Below are 19,077 nucleotides of genomic sequence, written 5' to 3'. Positions count from 1 at the left end.
CGTATTTACATGCACATGTGAGAATCTTAGTAAGCATTTGATAATTTAAAATTAGAATGGCATAACGTTGCCCCCCAAATGTCGAGTCCCACTTCTGATGCCCAAACACCTTCCGGACTTATTTTCACCTCGAACACCTTCCCTAGGCACCTCCACGCCGCTCACTTTCTCCTCTCCTATCGCGGAGGCCGGGCTGCGGGTCCTTCTACCCTCCGCCCTCCCGGGAAGCCCTCTCCCCCCGCGCCCCGCGCCGCTCGCCCTCCAGGGCTGCGCCGTCCCGGCGAACGGGACAACAAAGGCGGCAGCGTCGGGCCGGGGTCTCGAGTGCCGCCCCCACCCCCGGAGGGGCGGAGAGCCGCCTGGTGACAGCGCCGCCCGCACCAGTCCTCGGCCTCCGCCCGGCCCCGCGGGCCCCGCGAGTTTCCCTCGGACCCGGCCGGGCCTCCCGCCGTGGACGCCGCCCGCACCGGCGTCCCGGCCCCCGCCCCGGGCCCCGGATGTGACGGCACCGGCGCCCTCGGCGCCCGCCCGGGGCGCGGGGAGATCCCAGGACGGCGGCCTGGGGGAGGGGGCCTTCGGACCGCGTCGCCACCTACCCAAGTGAGGAGGCTCTCGCACAGCTCCACCCGCTCCAGGGACTCCACGTTGAACATCTTCCCGCCGGGGCTCGCGGCCGCCCGGCCTCGCCAGGAAGCCCGCGGCTCGGCCCGGGGCTGCGTCCGAGGGTCGGCCTGCCCGTCCTCCGCCCGGCCGCCGACTCCGTCCGGCGCTGGCAGCGGCTCCCGCAGCGTCACCGGCGCCCCTCCTCCTCCGGTCCGTCGGGACCGCGCGCCACCGCGCGCGCCCGTCCGCCCCGCCCGCGGACCCGCAGCCCCGCAGCCCCGCCGCCCCGCACCCACCGAGAACCCGGCCCGACCCGAGCCGCAGCCGCCCAGCACTGCGCACGGCCGCGCCCGCCGCCCGCTGCGTGTCGCCCCCGCGCGCTCCCCGCCGGCGGGTGCCCGCCGCGCCCTCACGGAAGCGCGGCAGTGCGCGTGCGCCGTGCCCGCGCGCCCGGCCCGGAGGAGGCAGCCAGTGGTCGCCCGCGAGGGTGGCGGGCAGCCCCGGAAACAATCTGTGCCCTCGGTCACCTGGAGCTGGCGAGGTGTCCTCCGCGGTGCAGAGGTACGCGCGGCCGAGCGCCGGCGGGGCCCCGGCCTGGGCGGGACGGCGGGGCGCCTTCCGCGGGGAGCCGGGCGGCCCCAGGCACTCGCGCCGTGAGGCCGACGTGGCGGGCTTGGAGCGCCGAGGGCAGCCCGCCGCTCCTGCTCGGGCCGCGCGGACCTCGCCGCCCCGGGAGGCGGGGGAGGGTGTGCGGCGCCGGCCAGCCCGGGGGACCGCGACGGTTCCTGGGGCCTGTCCCTCTTTCCGCAGTGGCCAGGGGGACCGGCCTCGAGCTGCCCCCGTTCCGAGGGTGAACCTCTGCAGGGTTACCGATTAATCGTTAGGCGATACAGCATGTGCAGAAAAGTGCACACAACGGACATGCCTAGAGAGTAATTAGTAATAAAACACGCAGGTAAAAACAAGGAGAACTGCCCATACCTCAGGAGTTCCTCCAGCACCTCGTGTTCCTTTCTGAGCATCGTTCCCTCCCTAGACAGACTTTTATGATGTTCACTTTCTTGCTTTTCCTTATCTCTTTACCACCTACGTATGCATGCCTAAACAACAGTTTTTTGTTGCCTGTTGTTGAGCTTCTATCAGTGGAATCATTGTGTTATTTTATAGCTTTGCATTCACAGTAAGTTTGTGTAGATCCATAGGTAATTTTCAGTGCTGTCTAGTATTCCACTGTATGAATATAACAGTATATCCATGCTACTGTTGATGGGCATTTTGCTGTTCCAGTTTGGGGCTAACTAAGAACAATGCTTTAAGATTCATATCCCTAGAGACTAGTGCCAACGTGTAAGTTTCTTTAGCTATATGCCTTGGAGTCCTGGGATTGTTGAGTTATAGGTTGTGCATCACTTTACCAGATGATGCCAAACTTTTATGTGGGGTGCAACAAAGTTAACTTCCCAGGACACACCTTTCTGTGGTTTGCAGTTCCTGGAGCCCCCTTTCCCCATTAAGACTAGGTTGTGGGGCTTCCCTGGTGGCACAGTGGTTGAGAATCTGCCTGCCAATGCAGGGGACACGGGTTCGAGCCCTGGTCTGGGAAGATCCCACATGCCACGGAGCAACTGGGCCCGTGAGCCACAATTACTGAGCCTGCGCGTCTGGAGCCTGTGCTCCGCAACAAGAGAGGCCGCGATAGTGAGAGGCCCGCGCACCGCGATGAAGAGTGGTCCCCGCTTGCCGCACTAGAGAAAGCCCTCGCACAGAAACGAAGACCCAACACAGCCATAAATAAATAAATTAATTAAATAATTAAAAAAAAAAAAAAGACTAGGTTGTGTCATTGAGCTTTCAGAGCTGCCAAGACAGCATTGAGTTTTTCATGATGCTTTTCAGAGTCCCAGTTAACAGATTGTTCACTGTGTGAATGTAGACGATCTTACCAGAAGTCTTCTCAGTGGTCTTTTAAACATTCTTCCCTACACCAAGGGCAGAGAAACCTTTAGAAGTGATAAAATGTACCTCACCTGCCTTTGTTTTCTCTGTCGGTGCCTCTGGACCTTTGTCAAGCCAGAGTTTCTACATTCCAAGCTAGGTTATCACTGTAAGGATCCCTGGCACTTTAAGTGACCATTACCCTTGTTAGGCATGTAAAGTCATCAAGTCAGTCTGACACCCGTGTAACCTGTCTTTGGATGTGGAGCCTTGTTGGAAGGCCTGTAATGGGTGAGCACCTTCGCGCCAGCTGCTCTGGTTTTTAGGGCTTTGACACAGTTGACCTCAGCCTCCCTTCTCAGGTTTGATGGCTCACCCACAATGCATTTGTGCATGATGTGCAATGAGATTTCATTCTGTAGCTCCAGTTACCCTCCATGAAGGAAATTATATTAAAAACTTCTTGAATGTGAGTAATTGTCTGCAGAAGCCATGTGGCCATCATGTTTTTACATGAGTTTGGGTAAAAAGACATGGAGTTTCTCCTTTGAAGTTACGGAATTTCCTATATTTCCCTTATTTGTCTGTGTTGTTTTGTTTCGTTTTTCCTGAAAGCTTTGGAAAAGACCAAAGAGAGATGAGTGGCACTTGTCTTAGCTGTCTCCTTACTCCACAGTTAGTTGGAGCATAATTCTCATCTACAGCTGTTTATCAGATATCAAGTAAACAGGGGAGTGTCCTTCGCCGCAGTGTGCCAAGTTTATCCCGTTTCCCAGGGAATACATACTTAGAGCTTAGGTCAACGCGAGCTTGAGATGCTACTTACTGTAGCTGTAAGGAAGGCATGGCCACATCTTATCATGGTTCTGCAGATTCCTTGAGGGTTGTTAATAATAGTAATCAAAATATTATAGCTTCCGTTAATTGAGAGCCTGTATGATGTACCAAGCAATATGTAAGTGCTCTACCTTTGTTATCTCATGAACTCCACAAAACTAGGGTGGTTTTGTTTTTTTTTTTGCCAAAAAAGTGGTTGCTCGATATAGTTCAAGTTAATTTTATGTATTTTACACATGAGGAAGCTGAGACCCAGATTTTGCACAAGTGCACAGTTGTCTGACTGCAAAGCTTATGCTTCTTCAATATATTAAGCTACTCAGTAAGACTTAGCCAGCTAAGCAATAACAAAGCCAGTGCTGGAAATCACTCCCGCTTCTCTCAATTATCAATTTTTCTATCAATTATCAACACCGTTTCCAAGATCTATGGTGTTTTGTTTCTGTAAATCTCAAATAGTTAACAACAGAGTACTAGTAACTTGTTTTCATTTGATAGGACCCTATGAAATAGATTAGATGCCATGTTTTTGGGTTTTTAAAATTTATTTATTATTTATCTATTATTTATTTTTGGCTGTGTTGGGTCTTCGTTTCTGCGCGAGGGCTTTCTCTAGTTGCGGCGAGCAGGGGCCACTCTTCATCGCGGTGGGCGGGCTTCTCACTGTCGCGGCCTCTCTTGTTGCGGGGCACAGGCTCCAGACGCGCAGGCTCAGTAGTTGTGGCTCACGGGCCTAGTTGCTCCGCGGCCTGTGGGATCTTCCCGGACCAGGGCTCGAACCCGTGTCCCCTGCATTGGCAGGCGGATTCTCAACCACTGCACCACCAGGGAAGCCCAGATGCCATGTTTTATAAATTAAATAACCTGGCTTTGGGGTTTCAAGCGAGCAGCATTTAGCGCAAGGCCCCTGCCACATGTAAAATCCCCTGCGCGCTGCCCCGCGGGGTGAGAGGTAGACAGCGCGGGCGCCTCCCACTGCCGGTCTCTGAGGTCTTCAGAGGGCACCCTCCGGAAACTGGGAGGGTCTAGGGTGCTCCGTGAGAATGGGACTGGGGAGAGACGGCTTAAATCTTTGAGCACTGAAGCCTAATTTTCATCTCTGAAGGGAGGAAGCAGGCACTGGCTTCTGTTTTTATTGCTAACGTAATACGTTCTTGAAAAGAATTCAGACTATAGAACTGTATCCTGGGAAAGGTGAGGATCCGGCTCTCCCAGGCCTGCTCCCCACTTGTAACCATTTTAACCTTTGGTTATTTAGCTTTCCTGCCTTTATTTTTTTTCAATTCCAGAAAGCTCTGAATCAGAGAAATGTAGTGGTGGAAGGAACTTAAGAAATCTTCAAATCCAGCTTTCACATTTTGCAGAAAATGAGGGGTCCTAAGAGACTAAGCGGGGTCCCAGTTGTGGTAGCAGAATTGGAGCTAAACTCCGGGGCCTGCATGCCATGCAGCGCGGCTTGGGCTCACGCTGAGAGCCTGTGCCCTTGGTCCAAATCAGCAGCACTGATTTGCTCCAGGTGAGCAGAGGTTGGAGGACTGAAGTTCAGGTTGACATTGGAATTCATTTTCAAGATTGGGGTATAAGGTCAACTCCTCAAGTAGAAAACTTTATTTCTTTTTATTGTTTATCCCCTGTAATCTTAGATTGGCTTCTTTCCAAACTGAGGTGGTGGTATAATACCTCATTTTTGAGCCAGCAGCGCCTACAGTTCCTTTTTGGACTCCTGTGATAAGAAAAACTACTGGCGGAAGTTAACTACTGAAGCCCCGACAGGTTGGTCAGACACCATTAGTATTTATCCATGTGAGGCTGGGACTTCCACGTGGTAGGGAAGTGCAGCTGACCTTTCTGTTCCTCTCTGAGACTTACCAGCAGTCTCCTCCCTTCCTACCCTCTCTCAGACCAAGCACCTCCTTCAGTGACACTAGAATCTGTGGCAATAAAAAGTAACTCTTCATTTCAACAACATTGGGAACTTTTGCTATAAAATGATGCAAATAACATTACATGGTCCTGCATTACTTAAAGTATCCTGGATCTCTGAGCTCTTGGAAATGTGAATGAAGCAGCATCTGAAGGGTGTAATTGGTAGAAGTATGTCTTTATACAGTAGAATATATATATATATATATATATAATTTTGATTATTTTATTTTTTTATTGAACTATAGTTGATTTACAATGTTGTGTTTCAGGTGTACAGCAAAGTGATTCAGTGATATAAGAATATATATATATATATAAAATGTATAGAGTAGAATTTAGTCACTTGATCACTGATTACACTTGCAAGGACATAGAAACAAATGTAACCCATTAAAAAAAGAAATAGTACAAAGTAGTGAACTCCCTAAAAGGACATGGAAACAAATATAACCCATTAAAAAAAGAAATAGTACAAAGTAGCGAACTCCCTAAATGTACAGCATAGGAGAAAATCCTCCCAACTTGATTCAGTAATTGGAGGCTGGGACTCTCCACACAGGGTAACATTTTGCTTATCTCTGAGCAGATGCAAGTGGTTCTCACTGACACGACTTCTGACAGCCACAGCATCTTCAATTTAAAAAGAGGAAACCTGACAACATAAAAATCTAGATTGACTACGTGGCCCACCCCAAGATTACTTGAGGCTTTTTTTCTTCAGTTTCATTTGGCAGTTCATTTAACTCTTCTTTTGAATAAAATACTGAGGTTAGAGCTCCTCTGAGTTCCTGGTGTGTGCTTTCACGAAGGATACTTGAAACCTGTCATTAGAAAGTTCCTGATACATCAGGCCATTACCATGTGTAAAGCTGATGAAAGCCACCTTTGATCTGTTTGTTTGCTTAAGTTCCTTCCATGAGAGGTAATTTTCTTACTAGCAGCCAGTTCAGGTTCTTTTCAAAGGTGTTAGACTTTCACACTCAAAGTTTCCTTTTAACAGAAACTCACCTGATTAATGATGATATTGAATAAAACTGTTTTCAGTGCAGGACATTACATAAATACAGGTTAATTATGATTAGTCATGTATATTTAATTGAATTTTATTGCCTTTATTTCCCTTTAGGTGTCTTGTAAGATTTTAAGTAACTTTAGTGTTTGCCATCTGAAAAAAGTAGGAATAACCTGTGATATTTGGACTCTGATGTGGTTGGGCCATCTCCCCTCATACCTATAGAAATTGGGTATTACCGTTTTCTTCTAGTTTAGTGTATGGGAGGGAGAGTTTCATATCCTCCCTTTTCTCTTCATAAGGAAATGCAGCCTCAGAGTGATTCCATATTCCAGGCAGTTCCCAGAATTCTGAACCATAAGCTGAGCTTAGTCCCAAGTAAGGCTAATCGTTTTCCAAGCAACAGAATTTTCATTAATTCAAGTAGTCTCAGTATAGCTATAAATGTTCTATAGCCTCCATGTCTATTACTTTTCAAATTACTAACACCGTAAGTAAAGTAAGTCACTCCTATTTAAACATATATTTATTAGGTCCTTCTGTGTACAGGGCACTGTGCCAGGTAATACAGGAATATTTACAGAAGAAGACAATATATTTCCTTCCGTATCCGTACATGGTACATTCCATGACGCACATTCAGTGCCATGAGGGAGAAGAGGGATGTGATCTATGTGGAGAATTTATTTGGTATTCAGGAATAAGAAAAGAGCAATTGGGCATGAGAAATGTCTTTTTTTCTTTAATGATTTTAAAGAACTCATTAATGGGGCATTCCCCACTGGAGATGTACTTAATGCAACCTACCTCAAGTGGGTGCTACAAAAAAGTACATATATCAGAAGTCAGCTACATTTATATCATTTTTATTAATATATTTCATTTTCACTGTGCCGTTTATAATTTTCATCTTATCTCTTTTTCTTTTAGACCTGGAATGGCCAAATATCAAGGTGAAGTTCACAGTTTGAAACTGGATGATGATTCAGTCATAGAAGGAGTAAGTGACCAAGTACTTGTGGCAGTTGTGGTCAGTTTCGCTTTGATTGCTACCCTGGTATATGCACTTTTCAGGTGAGACTAAAGGACAAAAGAATTTAAATAATACGTATTTCCAAGGGCCACTGACTTTCTGACTGCTTCTAGTAATGTTTAATACTTAATATTAAAAGCAAATAATAAAGCTGATTCACTTTGTTATAAAGCAGAAACTAAACAAAAAAAAAAAAAAGCAAGTAATAGAGTTCAGTGATTGTATATATTTACTAAGGTATTTTATTTTCCACTAGGCTCTAAATGCTACTGTGTATTTTTCTCGTCATCAACTGTCTAGTCAGAAAAAAATTTAGATTTATCATCCATATTTTGAATAAAATGTTAATATTTTCTGTTGGAGTATCACAGTTTTAAAATGTAATTTTCATTATTGAATTCATCAACTTGTAGGTGATATAATGGGTGCAAATATATTTTCAGTGTTTAAGTGAAAAAAACTGGGACAAAAAAATCTTGGACAGTATGGAGGGATTAAGATTAGAATTAAAATTGCTGTTATATAGGATTAAGTGAATTAATAAATGTGAAACACTTAGAACATAGCGTTGTTGAGAGGATTAAATGAGTTAAAATATTTTTTAAAAATTACTGTTATAGTATCAGGAATACTATTTAAAGGTCTTAGATGTCTATGTACCAATAAACAGACAAGGTAATAAACTAGAAATTTAAGTATTAACACATGGAGATAAATAAAATTTTGTATATATCGTTGACAACAGAAATGAAAAAAGTATAAAGTAGAAAAGAGATTACAGTAATTCCAAAAACTACAGATCTATTAGTTTCTTATAAAAATTATAGAAAGGATTATTAAATAGAATATGAGCATTCTCTTTTACCTTTGCATGGTTAGTTTCTTATTAGGGTGACATTATCTTTATTTCAGTAGAGTATTTTACACGGTACCTGGTGATGCCCTTGTGGACATAGTGGGGAAATGATGACCAGATGATAGCAGGTTTAAGTGAGTTTATAACTGGTTGACAAATCATTCCCAGGAGTGCTGACTAATGTTTTAGTGTAAGCCAAAAAAGAAGGACACTGAATTGTTGCAGGGCTCTGCTTCTGAGCCTGTTCTTCTCATTTCTGTTAGCAACTGGGATGAAGAAGACAAAAGAAGCATGTTTATTAAATTGTCAGTTGGGATGGATAGCTAATGTACTGGTACCACAGAATCAAGATTTAAAAATGGGTCATCCCAAAAAATAAATAAATAAATAAAAGTTGTGGGACAATCAAAAAAAAAAAAAAAAAAGGGTCATCCCATACATCTATGGTCAGCTGGTTTTTGACAATGGTGCCAAGACCTTACAGTGGGGAAAGATTTCAACAAGTGATGTTGGGACAATTGGATAGCCACATGCAAGAGAATAAAGTTGGACCCATACCACATCATATGCAAAAATTAACTCAAAATGGATCAAAGATTTAAATGTAAGAGCAAAATTATAAAACTCTTATAAGAAAACATAGGAGTAAATCATGAAGATTCTTAGATATGATGCCAAAAGCATGATCAACAAAAGAAAGAATAGATAAATTGGAATTCATCAAAAGTAACAACTTTTTTTGCTTCAAAGAACTTCATCAAGACAGTGAACAGTCATTTCACTGAATGGGAGAAAACATTTCAAGTCATATATCTGATCAGGCCCTTATATCTGAATATGTAGAGAACTCAAAACTCAATAATAAAAAGATGAGTAACCCAATTAATAAATGGGCAAAGGACCAGACTAGACATTCCTCCAGAGATATACAAATGGCCTGTAAGTATGTGAATAGACGCCTGACATTCTTAGTCATTCAGGGAAATGCAAATCAAAACCACAGTGAGATACAGCTTCATACCCACTGGGATGGCTAGGTCCAAAAAGTCAAATAATAACAATTGTTGAGGATATGGAGAAATTGGAACCCTCATACACTACTGATAGGGGAGTTAAAATGGTGCAGCCACTTTGGAAAACTATCGGTTCCTCAAATGAGTAAACATAGTGTTACCATATATCCTAGCAATTTTATTCCTAAGTATATATACCCATGAGAAATGAAAGCATATCTCCACATAAGAACTTGTACAGGAATGTTTACAGCAGGATTATTCATAATAGCCAAAAGGTGGAAACAGATGAATGGATCCATCAATAGATGAATGGGTAAACAAAAGGTGGTATATCCATGCAATGGAATACTATTCAGCTTTAAAAAGGAATGATATACTGATGCACACATGCTACCTTGTGGAGGAAACTTGAAAACATTGTGCTAAGTGAAATAAGCCAGACACAAAAGGCCATATATTTGAGTCTGCTCTTATGTCCGCAGTCAGAAAATCCATAGAGATAGAAAGTAGATTAGTGGTTGTGTAGGACTGGAGTTGGAGATGGGGGTATGGGGGCAATAACTAAAGGGTACAGGGTTCTTTTTGAGGTGATGAAAATGTTCTAAAATTGACGGTGGTGATTAATTACACCTCAATAAAGCTGTTTTAAAAATGGGTCATGACTAGGCAAATACCAAAAAATAAATCTGCTCTTTACCTATTGAGAATGGGATGCAGATATGAATTTATTGTCATTTGAAAGTATCCATGATAAATTGTTGAGTGAGAATTAAGTGAAAGGCACATGACAAAACCATAGGTCAAGTAGCCCATTTTGTTTCAAAAAAGTATTTTTATAAAATTAATTTTATTTAAAAATATTTTTCTTTTCCTTTATTTGTTTTTCTAATTTCTCTACTATGGATAATTATTACTTGTAAATAAAATATTTTTCCTCACAGACTGTAGTGATGTGAAGCCCAAAATAAAAGTTTCTATTAATAAGGGAATTGTATGTTGTAGATGCCAAAAACTTAACAGCATTAAGGTGTATTAATCAGAATAATCAGACAAAGGTCACATATAGATTATATTCAGTTTGGGTCAAGAATTTTAAATTGGAAAACATTCAGGGGAGGTTATCAAAATGGGTAAAGCTATAGAAACAAATCATATAAAAAAATGCCTGAAAGAACTGGGGATATCTAGCTTAGGGGAAAAGACTGTAGGATGCAAAAGCTTTAAATACGATGAGAGCTTGTTTTGTTGAAGAAGAATTAGGTTAATTCTGTGTAGCTTCATGGGGAGAACTAGGGTGTAAAGGAAAAAACCTACAGATTTTTCCTTCTTATGTAGTGAAGGACCCAGTTCTTCCCTACCATTTCTCTCCTGTGTCTCCTTTATATTTACACAGAACTCTTCACTTCTGGTCACCAAGTGTGTGTGGGCTTTTCCCCTCCAGGCAATTCTCCATGACACCAGCTTGGTGTCCCACAATTCAACTCAATTCCGATACCGTCTGCCTGGGGATGGTGTCAGCTCCACAGGTTAAGGGCTCGGTCCCACAAGCCTGCTCCCCACCACACTTCATATGCTAACAGCAAGTAGTAGGTCCCCAAGTCACCCCCAGCTTCTGTATGATTTCTGTCCCCAGGTTATCCACAACAAATCGGAGGTTCTCGTGACCCCCTCCTCAGGTTTGATTAATTTGCTAGAGCAGGTCACAGAACTCAGGGAAGGAGTTAGGTTTACCAGTTTATTAAAGGGTGTGATAAAGGATACAGATGCACAGCCAGATGAAGAGATGCGTAGGGTGAGGTCCGGGGGGGTCCTGAGCGCAGGAGCCTCTGTCCCTGTGGAGTTGGGGTGCGTCACCTTCCTGGTGTGGACGTGTTCACCCACCTGAAGCTCTCTGGACCGCACTACTGGGATCTCATGGAGGCTCCCTCACGTAGGCGTGATCAATTGTTAACTCTGTTTCTGGCCCCTCCTCTCTCTGGAGAATGGGGGCAGGGGTGGAGGATGCTGAACGTTCCAAGCTTCTAATCAGGACTTTGTCCCTCCGGTGAGCAGCCCTCATCCAGGAGCCCACCCAGCGTCGCCTCATTAGAGCAAAAGACACTCCTGTCACCCAGGAATTTACAAGGGCTGCAGGAACCCTGTGTGAGGGGCCAGGTCAAAGACCAAATATTAGAATAAAAGGTACTCCTAGTGCTCTTATCACTTAGGAATTTGCAAGTGTTTCTGGAGCTCTGTGCCAGGAGCCGGGGGCAGAGACCAATATATATTAATATATATTTTCTATTATCTCATACAGGGCCAATAGGTGGAGATAAATGATGAGATTTTGGCTTAACCTAAGATATAACTTTTCAAATAATATAAGGTGCTCCCCATTATGTGGATGTTGTCTTGAATCTGTCGTATGATTGGGTGGGAGGTCAGTTTAAGTTGCTGTCCAGCTATTCAGATTCAAATTCAATTGGCAGTTGTCATCCTGCTACTTTAGCTGAAGTATTCAATTAATGAGTTAGGGGAGGGGTAGTATGCGTAGAAGATTCAAACAAAGGAAGCTTTTGTCTCTTTTCTGTAACTTCTTTGATGTTTGTAGTCATTATAATTCATCCTTTGTTTGTATTGTGGTAACATATCCATAACATAAAAGTTATCACTTTATGTGTACAATTCATTGGCATTAAGTACATTCACAATGTTGTGTAACCATCACCACTGTTTATTTCCAGAACTTTCTCATCATCCGAAACAGAAACTCTACCAGTTAAATAATAACTCCCTATTTCTCCTCCCCCTGCTCCTGGTAACCTTTATGCCACCTTCTGCCTCGAGAAATTAGGCTATTCTAGGTACCTCATAAGGTGGAATTAGTGTTTGTCCATTTGTGTCTGACATTTCATTTAGCGTAATGCATGCAAGGTTCATCCATGCTGTATCATCTACCAGAATTTCATTCCTTTTTATGGCTGAATAATATTCCATTGCATGTATATACCACATTTTGTTTATTCATCTGTTGATGGATATTTAGGTTGTTCCCACCTTTTGGCTGTTTTGAATGGTGCTCTGTGAACCTTCAGTCTGTTTTTCACAGCAGCTGCCCCATTTTACATTCCCACCAGCAATGCACAATGGTTCTAATTTCTCTACATCCTGGCCAACAGTTGCTACTTTGTGTTTTTTTGATAGTCATCCTAGTGGGTGTGAAGGGGTATCTCACTGTGGTTTTGATTTGCATTTCACTGATGACTAATAATGTTGAACATCATTTCATGTGCTTATTGGCCATCTGTATGACTTCTTTAGAGAAATGTCTATTCAAGTCCTTAGTGCATATTCGAATTAGGTTGTTTGCTTTTTTGTGTTTGAGTTATGAGTTATTTCTATATTCTGTCTTAATCACCTATCAAATATATGATTTATAAATGTTTCATTCTATTGGTTGTCTTTTTATACTCTTGATAGTGCCCTTGGATGCACAGAATTTTTTAATTTTGATGAAGTCCAATTTATCTATTTTTTCATTTGTTGCCTGTGTTTTTGTGTCATGGTTAAGAAATCATTGCCAAATCCAAGGTCACAGAGATTTCCCCCTATGTTTTTTTCTAAGATTTTTATAGTTGTAGCTCTTAAGTTTAGGCCTTCGATCCATTTTAATTTTTGTATATGGTATGAGGTAAGGGTCCAACTTCATTATATTTGCATATGGATATCCAGTTTTTCCCACACCGTTTGTTGAAAAGGCTGTCCTTACTCCACGGAAGGGTCTTGGCATCCTTGTCAAAAACCAATTAACCATATATGTGAAAGTTTATTTCTGGTCTCTGTGGTCTATTCCATTGGTTTATACGTTTGTCCTTATTACCAGTACCACATTGTTTTTACTATAGCTTTGTGGCAAGTTTTGAAATCAGGAAGTGTCTTACAACTTTGTTCTTCTCTTTCAAGATTATTTTGGCTATTTGGAGTCCCTTGAGATACCATATAAATTTTAGGATGGGTTTTTCTATTTCTGCAAAGAATGCTGTTGGGATTTTGATAGGGTTTGCACTGAATCTGAAGATAGATCACCTTGGATAGTATTGACATCTTAACAATGTTGTCTTCCAGTCTATCAACATGGGATGTCTTTCCATTTATTTGTGTCTTCTTTAATATCTTTCAGCAATGTTTTGTAGTTATAATTAATTTCTTTTTAAATCTTTTCTATTTGGTCTTCCTTCTTAAGCCATTAATAACAGCTACCATGTGTTGACATACCAGAAGCCAGTCAAAAGGGTCTGGTAGGCAGGTTAACCTATGAACCACATGCTTGCATATTTGTAAACTTTGATTCAGACTTCCTTTCTTGACCCACGCTTTGGGTATCATTGCTTTCCTCATATCAGAGGTTCCTGGCTCTTTTCCAGGGCTACATATAACTCAACTGGTTTGACAGTTTTGGTTTCTCTTTTCAGAGAACTTAGAAGGACCATAAATCGTTGATAAATACACTAACAACACATGTACTTCTGTTTCATAGCAGAACCACTGTTTTCCTTGGCATCTCACTTTAGACCTGCTTAGTGTCAAATACCATCATTTTCTCATAGCTAAGGTAATCATATTGTTAAAGAACAAAAAGTAAACCAAGTAAATTTGAAGATCTAATTGGCTTTACTAAGCTATTCATGAATCAGGCAGCATCCCATCCAGCAAGTAGAGAGATACTTGCGGGAGTTGTATGAAATGGAAGGTTTTTATAGGCAGAAGGAGGGTGGGGCAAGGAAGTTATTAGCAAAAGAAAAGTTAGGATTATTTCAGGCCAAGACTTCTTCTTCTGGGGGAAGGAAATGGCAGGGGTCTTATCATGCAGACTACCTCCTTGGTACTGACCAGGAAACCCCAGATTGACCAATTCAGATCCCGTTCCTGGGGAAGGTGGGAGCTGCAGTTGGGCCAGGTGTGAAGTCTAGGTTTGGTGTCATAGGCTTTAGCACAGGTGATGCCATTTGAGGCCTGAGGTTTTTCTCTATAACAGTATGTTCCTGATCTTCTAATCTAGCTTTCAATCTATCTTGATTAGATTTCTAGATTTTTGGTTCTGTACTCAAAGTTGCCAGTCACAATTAGCTACCTGAGCTACAGGCCATGTTTAGCATCTTGGGCTGTTTGTTCTTGTTCTTTGGCTATATTTTGACTTTTCTAATATTCTACTATCAGATTTAAGAATTTTATATCTTCTCTTTTATGGAAAGAGACCAAAAGAAAGACCTTTCAGTCACATGGTTTACATCGATCCTCTGAAAACCATGACTGTTTTTTTCCAATGAAAAGGGAATGGTTTTTCATTGTCAAAGAGCTGAGAATTTCCAGTTAGCTGGGTGTTTGCTGGTGTGTAAATGGGCTGGTTCCTGGGCTGTTCCTTGATAGATTGTTTTTCCCATAGAGTAGCTTTCTTTCACTGATTCATTTATTCAATCATAAGACCGTAACATTTTAAAATAAATAATCCACCAAAATTTAAGGTGTTTAAACAGAATTCAAGTAGTTTCATTACATTTATGTTGAGCTTCTGATTAGATATTTGACTTTAAATTGTTTTTGTGTCATCTCCGAACTAATGGTTTTATTTTTTCAGCTTTCTTTTCTAAAGTTTAAATTTTTTACTAAAAATTAAATAACCCTGGGATGGATTTCTTTAATTTTCCTTATCCCATTAGAATATTGATTTAGAATTCTTATTGCTGTGCTATATTGGTTCAGCTAGAGAATAAAGGCTCTTCTATAGATTAACACCGACACTGAGTAGACTTAAAATATTGCTGTTAAAGAGATTTAGGTTTAGAAGAAACTTCTATAGCCAAATGAAACTAAACTGATTCAGATGTAAATCTTCACCCCTGACCCTACCAACCTAACCACTGCTTCTGGTTTTCAGTCCTCACTTCACTCATCCTATCCTTTTATATGGACCTCTAACTTCCTGCCTTTGATTCTTCATTTTAATTGTTAATGTTAAGATATTAGTGGTATCATAGGTTTGGACTTTTCTACATTATACATTTTAGGTTTTGTTTTTCTCTGTCCCTCTCCCCTCATAGGTGAAAAGTTGGGAGAAAGACCTAATTAGATATGGAAAAGTGTTCAAATACATAATAATACAAGAAATCTTACAAAAGAAATAAACGTGTTATATTATATGTAAGTCTGAAATTACATTCAGTCCCCAAGGTACTAGGCCTCTGGATTTCATCATTTGCCAGTTAAACCTGAAATGAGCCGATAATCAGGGATCTCAGAATAGCCTGGAATGTTCAGTCCTACAGTTGGAGTACAGTTGTAGGCCATCATTTACATTTCTTATGTTGCCAGTAGTCTAGGTCAAAAATTAGACCCATAAGGAAAATGGATTCATCTAACAATATTTTATATTAAAACCGTATTATATTTTATTCAGCAGAAATGCACATCAAAACATTCACCCAGAAAACCAAGAGCTAGTACGGGTGCTTCGGGAACAACTTCAAACAGAACAGGTACTGTTGTGACATAAATCTGTGCATTTGTATGAGGAGTAGATGTTATCACTCCCCTTGCATAAGAAATTGTGATGATACATCAATAAATTCCTTTCTGGAAGCATGTGCTTCTTTCCTGCTTGGAGTTACCTTTTATTATTCTATTGATTGTACGTTTTCAGATTAAGCAAATCACTAGTCTTAATCTAATTAAGATGTTTTCATGAATTTAGTTTTAACTTGCTTTAAAAGACAACAGTTTTCCTATTATTTACTTGTGAGGAAATAATTACTGTCTAATTGGCTTTAATGAAATGTAGTGGAAAAACTACTCTTTCTAAAATATATTCCCGGGCTTCCCTGGTGGCGCAGTGGTTAGGAATCCGCCTGCCAATGCAGGGGACACGGGTTTGAGCCCCGGTCCAGGAGGGTCCCACATGCCGCGGAGCAACTAAGCCCGTGTGCCACAACTACTGAAGCCCGTGCGCCTAGAGCCCGTGCTCCGCAACAAGAGAAGCCACCGCAATGATAAGCCCACGCACCGCAACGAAGAGTAGCCCCTGCTCGCCGCAACTGGAGAAAGCCCACGCACAGCAACGAAGACCCAATGCAGCCAAAAATAAATAAATAAAATAAATAAATTTTTAAAAATAAATAAATAAAATATATTCCCCTAAGGCCGTCAAAGAAATGACTATAAGGGATGGCATTTTTTCCTTTTCTTTTTCTTCAGTGATCAAAGTTGTTAAAACTAGTTGGGCAAAGAAGAAAACTTTTCTCCTCTGCCTCTTCTTTGCTTTTAACCATATGGATTCCCTAAGAACCAGAAATGTAATATATTTTATGAAAGCTGGATTAAGTAGGATATTGTATACCTTCATGCTGAGATACCTAATATCAAAAAAAAAATTTAAAAATTGACTGTCTACCCACCAGTCAAATATTAATTCCAAAGAGGGTTTTTATGATTTATCCATTCACCAAATATTTATTGAACATCTACCATATGCCAGACATTGTTCTGGGCATTGAGAATTCATTTGTGAACTAAACAGACAAGAATTCTTGCTTCATAGAACTTAAATTCACTGATGCAAAAATAGTTTAAGCATATTAGTGGTACTCTGTTCCGGGGCTCTTGTTATCAATAATTCATGCTGGCCTGGTGTTTTATAATTTACAAAGTGATTTCACATACAACTATCTCATTTAATCTTCAAACATGTAACGACTATCAGGAATGTATGAATGAAACAGATGTTAAAAATAGAAGAAAGCTAACACCTGGGGAGTAGTTTGACATTTCTTGTTGTTCAGCTAATGAATGCATTAGCTCAGCCTGTGTTACCCGGAATAACTTACTCTTTCTAATAGAGTAACTCCTGAGTTAATCGGCTTTTTATCTTTATCTTTAGACTGTGTTCAGGAAGGAAGGTAGAGACCATGCAGTTTAGGCAGAACAACACCGGAGCCTCATAAGTTTATCAAACTTGTAAGACCTTAACTAGTGCACATCTAAAATTTGAGGATTACACAGTCCTGACTGTATTGTTAAGTATACTTTAGCATGAAGATGAATTTTGAAAAGCCTGTGTGTGTCATGTCTCAATACGCATGTGTTTTCTCACCAGGATGCACCTGCTGCTGCCCGACAGCAGTTCTACACTGACATGTACTGTCCGATCTGTTTACATCAAGCTTCCCTCCCTGTTGAAACAAACTGTGGACATCTCTTTTGTGGTAAGCAAACAATGCTGTTCTTGGTAAAAGTGACTGTTTAGACCAAGACCCGTGTGTGTGCACGAGCTGGATTCCTGATTTTCTCTCTGTCACGTTTTGTATTTTGTGAGTGGGGCAGATTGCTTCTGAGATCCTGCTCTTGTTGTCAGCCACTATTATTTAGTGTCCATAGGTTCAAAGATTAAAAAGACTATTCAACCCCCCAATAAACAGAAATGTGTTTCTTTGAATAGTGAGTCAAGGATATCTGTACCATGAGGGAGTCAGTGAATTCCTCATTTTCATCACTTTTTGGTGGTTTCATCTATTACTCCTCCTTCCCAAGGCAGGAAGGTTCTTCTCCCAAGGACCTTGCCCAAGACCTTCCTTTGCTCTGCCACCTTTCTTTTAACTCTGAGTCGGTGCAGAAGTTCTTACCTCTCTTCCTCCGGGACTTCCAGAGGCTTGGGAACCCTAGAACACGTAGAGGGACGAGAAGGGACGTTGATGTCGCACTAACTTAGTGTCAGGAAGGGGTGCTGTCCACCCCTGGGCGTCTCCTGACCTTCCAGGAAGAGTCACAGAGAGTGATGGGACATGCCGCATAGCCATTGCTGGCTGTGGTCACGTGAGATTGGCAGGAGTCGGTTATTATGGGCCTGCTGTGTGCTGGACCCAACATACTCCATCTCATCCCAGCTCACATTTGAGGGACCCTGAGGCTCAGCAATGCTAAGAAATTCTACAAAGGGCAGCCCAGGTGCAGATGGACAGAGCTAGGTTTTAAACCCAGGCCTGACTTCACAGCCTGTGCGCAGTTCTGTTGGGTTGGCCAAAAAGTTCGTTCGGGTTTTCCCGTACGATGTTGCCAAAAACCCAAACGAACTTTTTGGCCAACCCAATACTATGTGATCAGTGGTTTATACAACTACTCTCTCCTTAAGATTTATCGCATCATTAGACCTATTTTTTATTGGTAGTATTTCTTTCCGTTTGAACAGCTGTATGCAAGATAGGGTGCTAATTGCTCCCAAACTGTACTGATTTAACATGCAGCGTACAGTGATTTGTACTTTGCTTTCTCCCCTTTGTATCTTTTGTCTAAGAGTCAGAATTCCGAGGTATACAGTGTTACTGTTCATGTTGCTGGGGGTGAAATAAAGTATCTGGAATCCATTCCATGCAATGCAGGGTTTTCTATACCTTGTGCCCATTTAGTCAGTACTGACCAATCCTATCATTGCCTCATCCATTAATTTCAACCTCTTCCCTCAAGTTTTTGTCTAAGTCACTAACAAATTACAAAACACTATTTCAGTGTCTATCCTTAATTATCTGTTGGAAGTGCTAGTGAGCAGCCAAGTAACGAAAGATCAGGTGTTGGGGTAGGGGATTAAATGGCCATCAGAGAAAGCAGACGCTCCCCCTCAAACCCCTGGCTGACGTTCCTGATCGATTGTGGACTTTCTCCGGGTCTGGCTGTGCCTCGGCCATCCCCCAGCACAGCACCCCAGGCAGGGGCTGGGAATCCGTGAGGTCTGGCAGGCTGGGCGAAGTCTATTTGCCAACAGCCCGGGCTTCGGTGATGCACTCCGTGGATAACCCGGTCAGTTGAGGGATGGCTGTACCGTGCTCTTGGTTTTACC

At 42.2% G+C, this 19,077-nt stretch overlaps 2 protein-coding genes across 10 annotated transcripts in view; one reads left to right on the top strand and one right to left on the bottom strand.

Annotated features, from left to right (window-relative positions):
- HOOK3 (hook microtubule tethering protein 3) overlaps positions 1 to 879 on the bottom strand; it is a 93,526-nt gene extending 92,647 nt beyond the window's left edge. The window contains exon 1 of the mRNA XM_057537327.1: positions 597 to 879. Within this exon, the coding sequence (XP_057393310.1) occupies positions 597 to 653 (57 nt within the window). The 5' untranslated portion in view covers positions 654 to 879. The remainder of the gene's footprint in view (positions 1 to 596) is intronic.
- A 22-nt stretch (positions 880 to 901) lies between these two features.
- The window catches only part of RNF170 (ring finger protein 170), a 29,709-nt gene continuing 11,533 nt past the window's right edge, over positions 902 to 19,077 (top strand). The window contains exons 1-6 of one of the 9 annotated variants that reach the window (XM_057537336.1): positions 1,029 to 1,164; positions 4,665 to 4,891; positions 5,019 to 5,148; positions 7,244 to 7,313; positions 15,655 to 15,730; positions 17,344 to 17,452. In XM_057537336.1, the coding sequence (XP_057393319.1) occupies positions 17,383 to 17,452 (70 nt within the window). In that variant the 5' untranslated portion in view covers positions 1,029 to 1,164; positions 4,665 to 4,891; positions 5,019 to 5,148; ... (1 more) ...; positions 15,655 to 15,730; positions 17,344 to 17,382. Of the gene's footprint in view, positions 1,165 to 4,664; positions 4,892 to 5,018; positions 5,149 to 7,243; positions 7,388 to 15,651; positions 15,731 to 17,343; positions 17,453 to 19,077 lie in introns of all 9 variants that reach the window. The other 8 variants (XM_057537337.1, XM_057537333.1, XM_057537331.1 and 5 more) reach the window with 8 other exon arrangements.

This window comes from Balaenoptera acutorostrata, chromosome 21, assembly GCF_949987535.1.
Source record: "Balaenoptera acutorostrata chromosome 21, mBalAcu1.1, whole genome shotgun sequence".
In the NCBI taxonomy this organism is placed as follows: domain Eukaryota; kingdom Metazoa; phylum Chordata; class Mammalia; order Artiodactyla; family Balaenopteridae; genus Balaenoptera; species Balaenoptera acutorostrata.
The sequence above is the reverse complement of the archived record's forward strand: the minus strand, read 5'-3'. Positions and strand labels throughout refer to the sequence as shown.